This window comes from Cardiocondyla obscurior, linkage group LG07, assembly GCF_019399895.1.
Source record: "Cardiocondyla obscurior isolate alpha-2009 linkage group LG07, Cobs3.1, whole genome shotgun sequence".
Lineage (NCBI taxonomy): Eukaryota > Metazoa > Arthropoda > Insecta > Hymenoptera > Formicidae > Cardiocondyla > Cardiocondyla obscurior.
Genome location: NC_091870.1, coordinates 6,680,250 through 6,692,440, shown reverse-complemented (window position 1 = coordinate 6,692,440; position 12,191 = coordinate 6,680,250). Strand labels below are relative to the sequence as shown.

The following is a 12,191-nucleotide window of genomic DNA, read 5'->3' as shown; positions in this document are numbered from 1 at the left end:
TAATCCATTACTTTAATATGAAGATGTTTTAATTATTTAATTTACCCAATTAATTGTGTAAAAAATATCTACAGCGCCTTCACGAAATATCGATCACGCACGACCTTGGGAGGATGACGATGGCTTCAGCTACAGATCCAGTGGACCTAGTTACAACGGTAAGTTTTGATCCTCCAAGCGACGCAATTTATAATTGTCATTGACATAAGTAACAATCATCTCATACATGTCCACACGTTCGCACATGACACTAACATACCACTCTACTGTTTAAAGTAACGTCGATTAGAGAACATTGAGTCTCGATAAAGAATGGGGTTTCCCAGGGCGGGAGGTCGTAAATGGTTCTATTTTATCAATAAGAAAAAAGAGATGTTTACTTTATAGAGCACGACCGAATCGGCCAATACAAATTATGATGTGGGAGGGTTTCATACTAATTTTCAAACGATGGTAACAGTACGTAACATTCGAGAGCAGGACTTTATTTTAAGTGGCGTGTATAGCACCAAAAAACCATATACTGGACGCCCAATTAATACAACAGGTGATGTATTCTACCTATGCATGTTGTCGTCCCCTACCTCGATATGCTTGTCTTATTATTTCTTTTTTTTTTTTTTTATCGAACGTCGAACGGCGCATCAACCAATACTTCAATATAACGAGCAATTAAATTGCCATTGCAATCTTTAGCCCTGGAAATCATTTCTCGAGGTAATTGATTCTGTTCTATATCTTGCATGGTACTTGGGACCACGAAGTTAATCATACACGGACACATATGGCTCCAGTGCATATCACTCATTTCCGTAGCACAACTGCATCTTTAAATAGAATTTAAATTGAATTTAAACTAAATTTCAAATCTATATACGTAAAATTAAATTTATTTATTTCTTAAAATCCTTTGCTCTTTACTTTATTAAGATCTGAATCGCTTTCGTAAATGTTTTGTTTGAATAAAATTAAAATTAAAAATAATTAAAAATTCGTGAGCAATTATAAAATATCGTTAACTTACTATTATTATTTTAAAATCTTATTTACAAGATTGGAAGATGAATTGAAAGTACAATGGTTTTGTTTTAATGCGCATGATAATTACTTCTTTTTTGCATCGCACATCTTTGCTTTTTGACAAATAGATAACTTTCCTTTACAGTATCTTCCAATGTTGGATCACCAATTAATTCAGAACGCTAATGTGAACTGTTTAACAGCCCAATGTAATTCTTATGCAAAAGATTATGTGGTTAAAAGCAACGAGTAACAATATGGGAAAAGGCAATTAAAAATTACTATCATAAATTACTGCCGTAAGAAAGTTTATAATAAAATAATTGGTGAATTAATTATTGCAATTTTTAATAAGAGAATAATTACATTAACAATTAACAGTATTAACGATGGTTTAATAAAATTCGTAATAAACATTAATGAAGAGCTTTACTGTAATTTAACAAACTTCCTAATAATCATTCTACATTGGCGTTCTAGATTTAATGGAACACGGCAATCTACATTAGTCACACAATGCTACTACCTGTCGTCTATTATCATTGTCTCTCTATTTGTGTTTTTGTGTTTGTGTTGTGTTTGCGTGGGCGGCAGTTGGGAGATCATCGACGCGCTCCCCGGCTCCCAGAAACTATCCACCCCTTGGTACTCAGCGCGCCTCCACTCTTCCAACCGCCACTAGGCACTATCACTCGGTGAGTCCGAAAACTTTCCAACTCACCCGCCGTTGGTCCCAAGTCGAACTTGATCCATTTCTAAGTTTCATATTTAAGCTTTTGAACTTACCAATTTTTTCTACGTTTTTTTATTTCTTTTTTTTTTTCCTATTTTTGGAAAGTTTCAGTGTTATATCATCTAATTATTTTCACGCGATTAAGGACTGCAAATTGTGCACGTGTAAATTAGGCATGTAAAATGTATCTGCTAAGAAGAAAAAAATATTTATAATTATAGCTGCTCTCAATATTGAAACAACGATCGTCGTTAAATTGAGAACATATAACACAAGAGTATTTCATCTGCATTTATGATTTCAGATGCATGCCATATGTTAAAATGCGATAACTTAGTAACGTATTACGTTGTACTTTTTAAGAGTTACGTTTACATTTCTGTCTGCGATAAAGAAGGTTTTGACTTGTCATCACGGCGGGTGCGCTTACGAAAATAGTCTATTGTACTTACACGCAGGTGCTGGCTTTTTATGTATCTATTTTTTTTAATTTTTTAAAATCGTGAATTGCCTCGCATACTCTACTTAACGAGAGCGAACGCTTTTAATGCACTATCGAAACTATCAGATTTCTTTAAGCGCCGTTTGCCGATGGGGGTGCGATAATATTAATATATTTGAAATTATTATCACAGATATCCTTTGTACCACGTGATAAAATTAAGGGTAATTTAATAATTCTGTAGAATATATTTGACGAACATGGGCAATTAATTTCTTTCGGTATACATTAATTTATAACACGTTTAAGAATATTGACCGATTCGAAATTGAATTATATCACGTATATGCCAATGGATATCTGTCTTCTTAAATTTATCTGAATCTGTAATAGAGAAACATTGTAAAACGCATAGTGCTAAATCATTATTGAGGCTGAAATATAGAGGGAAATCCCTTGGCAGTAGTTGATCTTGGGGTTGGGACACACAAGGGAGCGACATGGCTCCGGGTAGAGTTAACGGGGCACAAAAAAAAAAGAAAAAAAAATGAATCTGGCAAGCGAACGTTGGGCATTCGTATGGGAGATTGAACGAATTGAAATCACCGCTAAGAACTAATCAGTAACACCTGTCGATTGACTGATTTGCAAACCAGTTGTGAGCTCCCTTCGGCACATCCCGAAGCCGGGGTACGGTCTGGCACCGCGAAGTCACACCTTCTCCTCGACTGGCGGTTCCGTGTCTGCTCTCCCTGTAAGTCTTGCACCGCAAGTCACATTCGGCGATGCGAACGTGCACCGCGCTGATAGTACAATAATTTATATAGAAGAGTATACGTAGAGTCGAATCCGTGGCGGCCGAGCGGAACACGTCTCTCTAAGATAACGCATTTTCTGTCGTCTAGGGCGACTATTCGTTCAGCGGGATGGGCGACAAGACGCACAGCACTGATTTTTCATCCGGCAAGTCGGACAGTGAGTAGAACGAGAGAGGGATCGACTGATACCGGTCCCTCATCGCACACAATGCCTCTTTCACCAGTTCACGTCACAGCTTCACAAGCTTGACGCGCTCGCAAATTGAACAGACAGAAATACATAATTATTTATGGCTCAGGGTAATTTTTTCAACAGTTTTTTTTACAACGAGGTTCTTTATGTACTCGGATTTTTTTAAAAGACAAGAGTCGATATATCAAGTTTACACGCATCGTTTTGCTACTCGTCGTAGGACGTGGCGGAACTGCCGGCGGATTTTGCGAGCGCGTTGCTGCGTTATCATTTATCATTTTCTTTATACACTACTTCGTTTTGCCTTGTTCTCGCATGCTTTACTAACATCCCTGCGAGCCATCGGACTGTCTGTGAAACGTTGTACACCGTACGTTGACTTGTACATCGTCATATAACATTGTCTATTTAAGGCAAGATAGTGATATTGGTTTGATGATAAACTGTAAAATTAATTAATAATCTGCCATGTGGTTAATTTGATAAGAAAACGATAAGATAAATTTTTACATAAACGTTGATTTTCTAAATAAGAAAAAATTATGTACATACATTTTTACATTTTTTTTTTTCTATAAATCTGAAAATTTCGTGATAGACTTATTAAATTACGGAACAATCATGTCTCCAGCATTACCTCATAGATTTATAATTAAAAATATGCATTTACGCTGCTCCGCATACATATATATTTATATATTTTTTTTTAATTTTTTAAGTAAATTGTGAGATATATTTATATAGAGGTAATGACAAGGAAACATGATTGATGAAAACCAGATTGTAGTTAGCATAGAAGATGGTTTGTGCAACATGGTTTGATATGGTTTTCTTTCACATTTTCCCCAATTTTAGTATCAACAGGCAGCATCACGGATGTGGATCGACGGGCATTGGTATGTACTACAGCCCCATACTACTCCCGGCGAATTAGCATGGTTTGTAGCTTGTTTTTGCCTCATTAAGAACTCCGTTTATCAGGGACAATTTTAATAATGGAACGATTATACGCTTAAATATATTTCTATGTTAATTTTAAAGTTATTCTAAATCTTATAATAAATACTTTATTTAATTTTTATTTAATTGTGACGATAAAAACATTCGTTAACTAATTTTTTTTTTAATATGTGTTACATTTAGTTTGATTAATCTGATAAATGGAGTTCACGCATATGTAATTTTACTTAACATTTTAGCACGTCTCTAAATCCAGATGTGTTGCATTAATTGCACACATTTGTTAAAAGAAAAAAAAAATTAGTACAATTTGTACGTTTAAAAAATGTATTATGTGCATATTATTATTTATACATATTTGTATGATTTGTTGCTTTTTCTTATTACAATGTAAGATATACTATATATAATGCTGTATAATGAGTATGCATGCATGCTGTACATTTTGCTGTTACTTTGAGTTTTGCATTTTCATTGTTTAAACTTTTAATTTGCTCTATGTTGCATATTCGATTTACAAGTAAGTTTTTTTCACTTTTTAATTAAGTTAAGTTAGTTAATTAATCGAATTTAAATCCAATTTGCACTATTTAGCTTTATGACCAAAATGTGTTATTTTACTTTGTTGCGTTTTCATATAATTTATTTTGCAAAAATTTTTAGTTTTAAGAAATGGACATAATTACATTTTTTTTTTATAACTTTAAATAATGTATTTAATAGTTTTGAAAATAATACAAGAAAAACTGTTAATACATCAATCAGCATTTAATGTATTATTAATATAAAGTCACTTTTTGTGGAGATAAATTGTGCAATATTATACATATCACTGTCGACAGCACATTTATGCAATATTTGCATGTATGACATATACATTATTCGCACCTAAAAAAATCAAAGTGTAGTAGATAGCGTCGTTTATAAAAATTAAAAAATTTTATACATATATTTTATAAATTTTGGAAAGAAAATCACCTTGCATGTAAGATGATCGCTTCAGTTTTTTTTTTAATTACTGTATCCAGATATTCAAAGATTTTTATTAAATCAATTAATTAATATTGAAGCAGTCTATTGAGTCATACGAATTCGTACATATATAGTATATATATCTGAACTTGTTAATTATTTTATTATTATGCAGTGAGAATATGATAGTTTTTTTAGTGTGTAAAGAATGTTTTTTATTGTTACCATCATTTTCGTTAGTGTGGTTCATGACTTTTTTTATGATTGTGGTGCAGAATGATGGTGGAATTCTTCCATCATCCACCACGTACACGGGTGGCCTAGGTTCGGTTGTTGGAGGCCATGGAGGTCATCACGTAAGGAGATCACTGCCAGACATGGGGGCTGCGCCAACCGAACCGCCGAAGCTTTATCCTTATCACTTACTTGTTATCACAAACTACAGGCTACCAGCTGACGTGGATCGTTGCAATCTCGAGGTGAGCTATTGAACATCCGTTTTATTATTAATGAATAATTGTAAATTTATTACAATATGTAATGAACCTTCGTGATTATAACGTGAAAAATATAATAAGCCGAATGCTTTTTTTTTTAGCGACACCTCTCCGACGCGGAGTTTGAAGCTGTTCTACAATGTTCCCGAGCGGAATTCTACAGACTGCCACAGTGGCGTCGTAATGAAATCAAAAGACGTGCCCGTCTATTTTAATTCACGCCACACATTTTGCTTATTACACGGTGCATCGCGTTGCGATTGCGTTACTGCGGTACGGACCGTACATTCCTACTGCGTGGGTAGATGCATCGCAGAGAAAAAAAATGTTGTCGACAAATATTGCGAATAATTTGCTAGTCTGCGTGTGCTCGCAAAAAAATATAAATGAAAGTCCTCTATATTGAAGCGCACGCGACGCAGCGTACACGCACATAACACAGATGATGTGGAAGCACTGCCACTTGTCGTCGCAATTTTTTTTCTCGCAGCAACGGAAATCCACAGGCAGCTTTATCTATGATCCGATCTGTTTAGCGACGTAATCGTTCTCGAGTTCTATCATTCGGAACTCTACCGTGACTTGATTTCATTTATACACGTTAAAGAATACGCAATGACAGTTGATATTAGGGAACGTGTTTAGTATAGAGGAGAAAATAATCAAATAGAAGATTGCGATTAAAACTCTTAATACAATTTGCTATTGTAAATAAGAAGTTAATCAAGAAATTGAAAGAGCAGGATGAGGAAGCAGGTAGGAAAGTTTCGAAATATATAACTGCGTATTCGCTAAATCGCATATATATTAACTTTGTGAAAGATTATGACGCGAGGAAAAAAAAATAAAAAACGCTACTATGTAGGAATTATTATTATTAATTTTTAACTAGTATTAATATTATTTTATTTTACTATATGCAATATGAAGAGTTAAAAGTAGGTGAGCCCAGCTTGCTGAATGGTGCGATTGCACTAATTAATCGGACGATTTGCGTGTGACTTGTCATTTTCTAATTTACTCTCCAATAAGGATTATTTTATAAAATAGCTTACGCGCAAATATGTTGTCCTTGTGTGAAACAATATCAATTTGTCTTTATCTTTTAATTATCCATAATATATTAACTAAAGAAATGCTCTGCGGTGCGGATTGCGATAAACTAATTTCTCAATCACTCTACATTAGAGTATGAGTAAAAATATCAGGACCAAATTTATAATAGTGGTGGATTAGCAGTAACATAGATGGTACGTTTTATGATATTTTAATTACATATGAATTTTTATGACGTTTATTTCAAACGTTATTTTATGCTACTTTCGGAATACAACGTGAATTTCCATCAATGAATATAAAACGAAGACTAATTTTGTATAGCGGAAACGATTATCCTCCACCATTAAATTAGGTCCTGCACAGAATTAAAAAGTTTCAAAGTAATATTCAAGCAGTTAAGCTAATACCGGACGTATACACGTCCATTGAATAGAATCGATTTATGCAAAACGAATAAAGTTGAATTTTCATATATAGGTGAGAAACGACGTTCGATCGACGTTCCGACTGTTACGCCGTATGATTATTATATCTAGATGAGTTTACTACTATTCGAATATGCATACGTGCATAAGATTAACACGCTTCGTTCGAACGAAGTCACCGAACCACTTTGCTACCGATGTGCGTGCGACATTTTATCAAATTAGCTGCGTTTTATTATCCACAAATTTTGCCCTCTTATTTTAAGTCATGTGCCTAACAAATATCGTGGGACATTTTGTGTGTGAAAAAAAAAGAAAAAAAAAGAAAAAAAAAAGAAAGGAATTATTAGTCTTATAAAGCATCCTACATATGCTTTGTTTGTTAAGACTTACAATCTCTACTAAGGTAACACATTATTTCGAAACGATAATCTTTTAAGGATCTTTGTGTTGCTTTAAATAACTTCGTTACGAAGAAAATGCGACGTGCTTCATGATCTAATACACAATTATTTAGTTACTTCGGTGCCGTTCGAAGTTGAACGATTACATCGTTGTAACAGCTTTTTTTTCTTTTTTAGATAACTGTCTTTTATTTTGTTTTTATCGATAAATCTCACGTCGGATCCTATTAATTTTATATCAGCACATGATCATGGCGCAACGTTATTGTTCTCACTGTGCAATGCGAACCAATGTATGTTTCTGTTGTATAGAGCACATTGCTTCCGCTAGTCCCTAAAGTTAAATAAATGCAAATCATTCGAAAAATCTAACGACGCTGCCATTGTTAATTATATCTCGCATTTAAAAGAAAATAATTGTTTCAGAACATCAAACTTGAAGTTTCTAACTTGTTGCATCCTGCTGTAAAACAAATTTTCATGTTTAATTGCGAATAGAAATGCCGCAGAATGCAAGAATAACGCAGAATTACTTTTTCACGAAGGATCACGAAACCCTCCAGCACATTTGACAGTGGCTCGTATTGGTCCGAAACTAATTCCGCCTTTTCGCCCGCACATAACAGCACAGGTGTAGTTTGTACGTGGCCGCCAACAACGGATTTCGGATTACCTGCTTTTCCTACAACGTCCACACTTTGACCGATTCTCACTGACACCGGCAAACTCTGTAAAACATTAAAGAAATATTATATGTAATCATAAAACCTTGAAACAGTTTGTAAGAGATTTTGTAGGTGATTTAGATTATCTTCTTACACACCTTGAGATTTTCATCTACTGTAACTAACCACCTTGGTTCCATTGCGATCGCCAAACAGTACATTAAGTAATGAGACTGAGATAATATAAGATTTCTACAATCTAAACACGCAACGAGGACAACCATCAGACCAGCCAGAGCAGTGTAGTCGAGAACTTTTGAAGCATACCGCAAAGGTGATAAAGTCAATGTACCCTGAGTTAGAAATTATATATAATACAAAAATGCATTAATAACTGAAAAAGGAAGTATTAAAAAGCAATTGTTTTTTATTCATATGTCCGTTACTAATTATAGGCGTTCTTTTAGAGATCTTTACCTTACCCAGGTGCACTAAACCCTGAGAAATGCGCACAAGAAACAGGTGAGACGGATTTTTTGCGTGATAAGCTGCCAGCTGTCTCAACATCGTTGCCAGCCGTGCGTTGTTGGTACCGGCGCCTACCAAACCGAGAGCAAAGATCGCATTCAGAGCGACGTCGGCGTCATTGTCGTGACTGTACTTGTTTAACACGTCCAAGGTCGCTGGATCAGCGTTTGATAGAGAAGATACGGCTAATGCAAGGGGCATAGCACGTCGTGCTGGCGTTGGACCATATCTTCCAACCTATATTTATCAAAATACTGAGAACTTGAAGCGTCACGAAAAGCCATTCCTTTAATAAGTATTATTTAAAATAAATTGAGAATTAAATATTTATTTCTTCCCATTTTTAAACATTTCTATAAATCTTTATTATGGTTAATTAAAAACCAACCTGACCAAAAATCCTCGAATTTTCTTTTCCTTCTCCTAGTCCAACTATACCTATTCCAAGAGAAGCTATAGCTTGCGCTGCTCCAATATCCCTAAAATTAATATTAATTTATTATTTTTGATAAATTAATAATTATAATATTTAACAAATATCTAATAACAAAATTTATTTACAAAAAAACAATACTCACTTAACAGACTTCTCAGTTTGGCTATCGCTTTTATTTTTTTCTAATTTGGTAAAGCTGCTTTGAGATCCTTTGTGATCGCAGCAGCTTGGTATTGAGGCAGTAGTATTAGACGTTGTTTTCGCGCTCGTCACTTCCTCGATTGTTTCCGAGCAAATCCTCAATAATTCTTGCACTATTAGCACGTCACCGGTGCCCGCGTACGCGCAAATCTAATGGAAACGCTTTTATCAAGTTCGCGTTATTAAAAAAAAAAGTGTAGTTATTTAATTTTACCTGTAGCATTGTTTGCGATGTAAAGTTGTACGGTTCAGGCAAACTTTCGAGTGCTGCTGATAGCGTTTCTATGACATCTTGAGTTCCCATATAAATTATTCCTAGAGCTAATGCCAAAAATCTACGCAAAAAAAATTTCTTTATATAATTAATTTTTTACATTAGGCATAAACCCAATCGTACCTCGAATGAGTGACAGCGAGTTCCTTTGCAGATAGTCCCAGTAATTTTAACAGAATGGCCGAAGATACCTCGGAATCCGCCGAGCCTACATTTACAAGGCCCAAAGAAATGGCGATCAACGATAACATTTGTACATCATCTGAAAAAATTTATAGTTAGATATGGCGACTAATTATTTGTTTTTTTTAGCAAAGCATTTTAATTGAAATTATGCAAATATAAAATATGAAGATAAATTCATTTTTTAAGCAAATATATATAGCATTATATTACTTTGTTCATCGGCTAAAACTCCAGAGAGAAGTTCGGTAACATCTTTCCTTCTAGAGCCAGCGTAAGCTAAGCCCAATCCTACAATGGCTCCAATGCGAAGGACCTGACTATCCGGCTTTACATACTCGCTAAGAAGCGCTAAAGCCGGGTCGCATTCATTACGAATTCTGCAATTCACCAAGCCGATCGCTAGTAAAGCGCCGGATTTCACGTAGTCCTCGTTCACGTAAAGATATCTACGTAGAGTAAAGCCATTAAATAAAATTTAAAAAATAATAATTAATGAGAAACAATGTTAATTCACAATTACTGCTTTCGTATTTCAAATTTATACCAACTTGTCGATTGGAATTAATCCACCGTCAACGTCCCACATGTGTATCAAGCCTAGAGAAGCAGTAGCCGACAGCATTCCATGTTCCTAAAAAAGAAAGATCGTATATTTCTCTTCGGATCGCGACATTTTTACCGCTTAGCTTTTTAACTGCTTTGATAATTAAAAAACATAGAACTGAACCTTGTTTTTGTACACCCAACAATCAGACGTGTTTGCCATTAATTTGTCTTGGCCAAAACCCGCGTGTACGAATCCAGAAACAAAACTCGCCGCTAAATTCGCCCTTGCGGAATCGTGTTCCATTTGCTTAAATCCGCTCAGCAGCCAACTCTTGTAAATGTCCTCTGGTAACTTCGGTTCGAGTATGTCCAGCTCTCTGACAAGAATTTGAAAGTGGGTGTTTATATGGGCGTTGCTCAAGATTGCCTCAACATCCTTAGCATCATCCCCATAATATTCTGTCCTCAGAGGTTGATCCTATTTAAAAAACAGAAAAAAAATGTCAGCAGGGTTCTATCTTGTGAAATTTTTGTGAAAAAAATGAAAAGACGCAAATGTAAATTATAAAATTAATTGTTTGCTACCAGACTTGCTTTCAATTATCTTTTAAAAATGAAAGAGTTGATTTATTTCTATTTTATATTTGCAAAGATTCGAAATTACTGAAACATATGGTACTCTTTTGGTCGCTCTCAATACCAATCTGTTCTCTTTTCCGTTGTTATAAAATAGCTAAATGCTATGCAGATATTATGCATGGAGTTACTTGCAGACGAGCGAGGATAAAGGCCAGCTGATTCCTCATCAAAGAGTCGGAGCAAGCGGCGAAGGTCTTCAAAACAAGTTCCGAATTTGCAAGCTGCAACGCTACCAAAATTGCCCTCGCATACTCGTTGAATTTCAGATATTGCTCCGTGGCGAATTCTAATATTTGTCTTCTCTCTATATCCTCGCTGAAGAATAAATACAGGAATAATTTAGTAGATAAATCTGCGATGCAAGATCGATTCGTCACTTATAAAATAGTATAACATTTGTTACTTTAAATATATTTTACCGTAATATAATTATATTTATATTATTAGACGTTAAATTACAAGGATCAGAATATTTTATATGTGTTAGTTTACATTTTAATTTTTGCGAGATACATTACCTGTAGGCAGCGCAACTAATTAAATAATAGCACACTCGGACAAAATTTGTGGACTCCAGATAATCCGTGAGGAAATTCAGTTCATCGATCTCCAGGCACAGGTCGCACGCTTGTATCTCCGCATTGTGTCTTACATCAAACGCAATGATACTCTTGATTAACGGTGTAAGACGCTTTCTAATTAAAAAAAAAAAAAAGGTTATATTTATTCTCATGTTCTCACTACTTTAATGCAAATATAAGACGTTAACGATAAAAATATAATTTTATGATTAATAATATTGAAATAATGATTCTAACTTGATCTCCTGTTCTTCTTTGATCGGAGCGTTAGTCCATTCGTCAACAATTTCCGCTTCAAGCTGCCGCACGTATTCATGACCCCATTCCCCAGGATTGTCCACGGCTCCTTTGATGCAAAAATCCAGACAGTCCCTGGATCCTGAAGCAGCTCCAGCGAGAGCGAGGACACTTAGAATTTCTGCGAAGCGTATCTTCGCTTCTTGTCGTTTGAGCCCTTTGTACGCGCGCTTCAAACTCGGATAAAAATTTTTCAGGTACTTCAAGGGTTTTGGAACGGAAGTCATCGACGTGGTGGACGTACGTATCAGCATCCTCAGGTGATTCAGCGACAGCAACATAGCTGATTCATCTTTACTCTGATAGATGATTATG

At 35.0% G+C, this 12,191-nt stretch overlaps 2 protein-coding genes across 15 annotated transcripts in view; one reads left to right on the top strand and one right to left on the bottom strand.

The window, feature by feature from the left end:
* Nucleotides 1-7,895, top strand: part of Unc-115a (Uncoordinated 115a) — a 24,194-nt gene extending 16,299 nt beyond the window's left edge. For 3 of the 13 annotated variants that reach the window (XM_070659482.1, XM_070659481.1, XM_070659476.1), the window contains 6 exons: nt 75-158; nt 1,615-1,715; nt 3,101-3,170; nt 4,062-4,144; nt 5,414-5,617; nt 5,737-7,895. In XM_070659482.1, coding sequence (XP_070515583.1) covers nt 75-158; nt 1,615-1,715; nt 3,101-3,170; nt 4,062-4,144; nt 5,414-5,617; nt 5,737-5,850 — 656 coding nt within the window. In that variant the 3' untranslated portion in view covers nt 5,851-7,895. Of the gene's footprint in view, nt 1-74; nt 159-1,614; nt 1,720-2,851; nt 2,950-3,100; nt 3,171-4,061; nt 4,145-5,413; nt 5,618-5,736 lie in introns of those variants that run through there. The other 10 variants (XM_070659484.1, XM_070659480.1, XM_070659490.1 and 7 more) reach the window with 9 other exon arrangements.
* Nucleotides 7,702-12,191, bottom strand: LOC139104185 (26S proteasome non-ATPase regulatory subunit 2). Of its 2 annotated transcripts, XM_070659475.1 has the most exons (14): nt 11,817-12,191; nt 11,517-11,693; nt 11,127-11,313; nt 10,541-10,837; nt 10,362-10,444; nt 10,024-10,259; nt 9,751-9,889; nt 9,568-9,688; nt 9,295-9,503; nt 9,105-9,195; nt 8,666-8,953; nt 8,347-8,541; nt 8,057-8,251; nt 7,702-7,986 (listed from the first exon to the last, which is right to left on the bottom strand). In XM_070659475.1, exons 1-14 carry the CDS (start codon nt 12,155-12,157, stop codon nt 7,969-7,971), a joined length of 2,577 nt encoding a protein of 858 aa, XP_070515576.1. In that variant the 5' UTR covers nt 12,158-12,191; the 3' UTR covers nt 7,702-7,968. The 2 variants fall into 2 exon arrangements, with proteins under 2 accessions (XP_070515576.1, XP_070515575.1); XM_070659474.1 differs by having other exon boundaries at nt 7,702-8,251.

Excerpts from the sequence above, each read along its gene's own strand:
- LOC139104185 (XM_070659474.1), bottom strand. The coding sequence starts at position 12,157 with ATGTTGCTGTCGCTGAATCACCTGAGGATGCTGATACGTACGTCCACC. Across the intron at positions 10,445-10,540 it reads GTTGGGTGTACAAAAACAAG|GAACATGGAATGCTGTCGGC; the intron begins GTTCAGTTCTAT and ends TTTCTTTTTTAG. Across the intron at positions 8,954-9,104 it reads ATTCGAGGATTTTTGGTCAG|GTTGGAAGATATGGTCCAAC; the intron begins GTTGGTTTTTAA and ends TGATAAATATAG.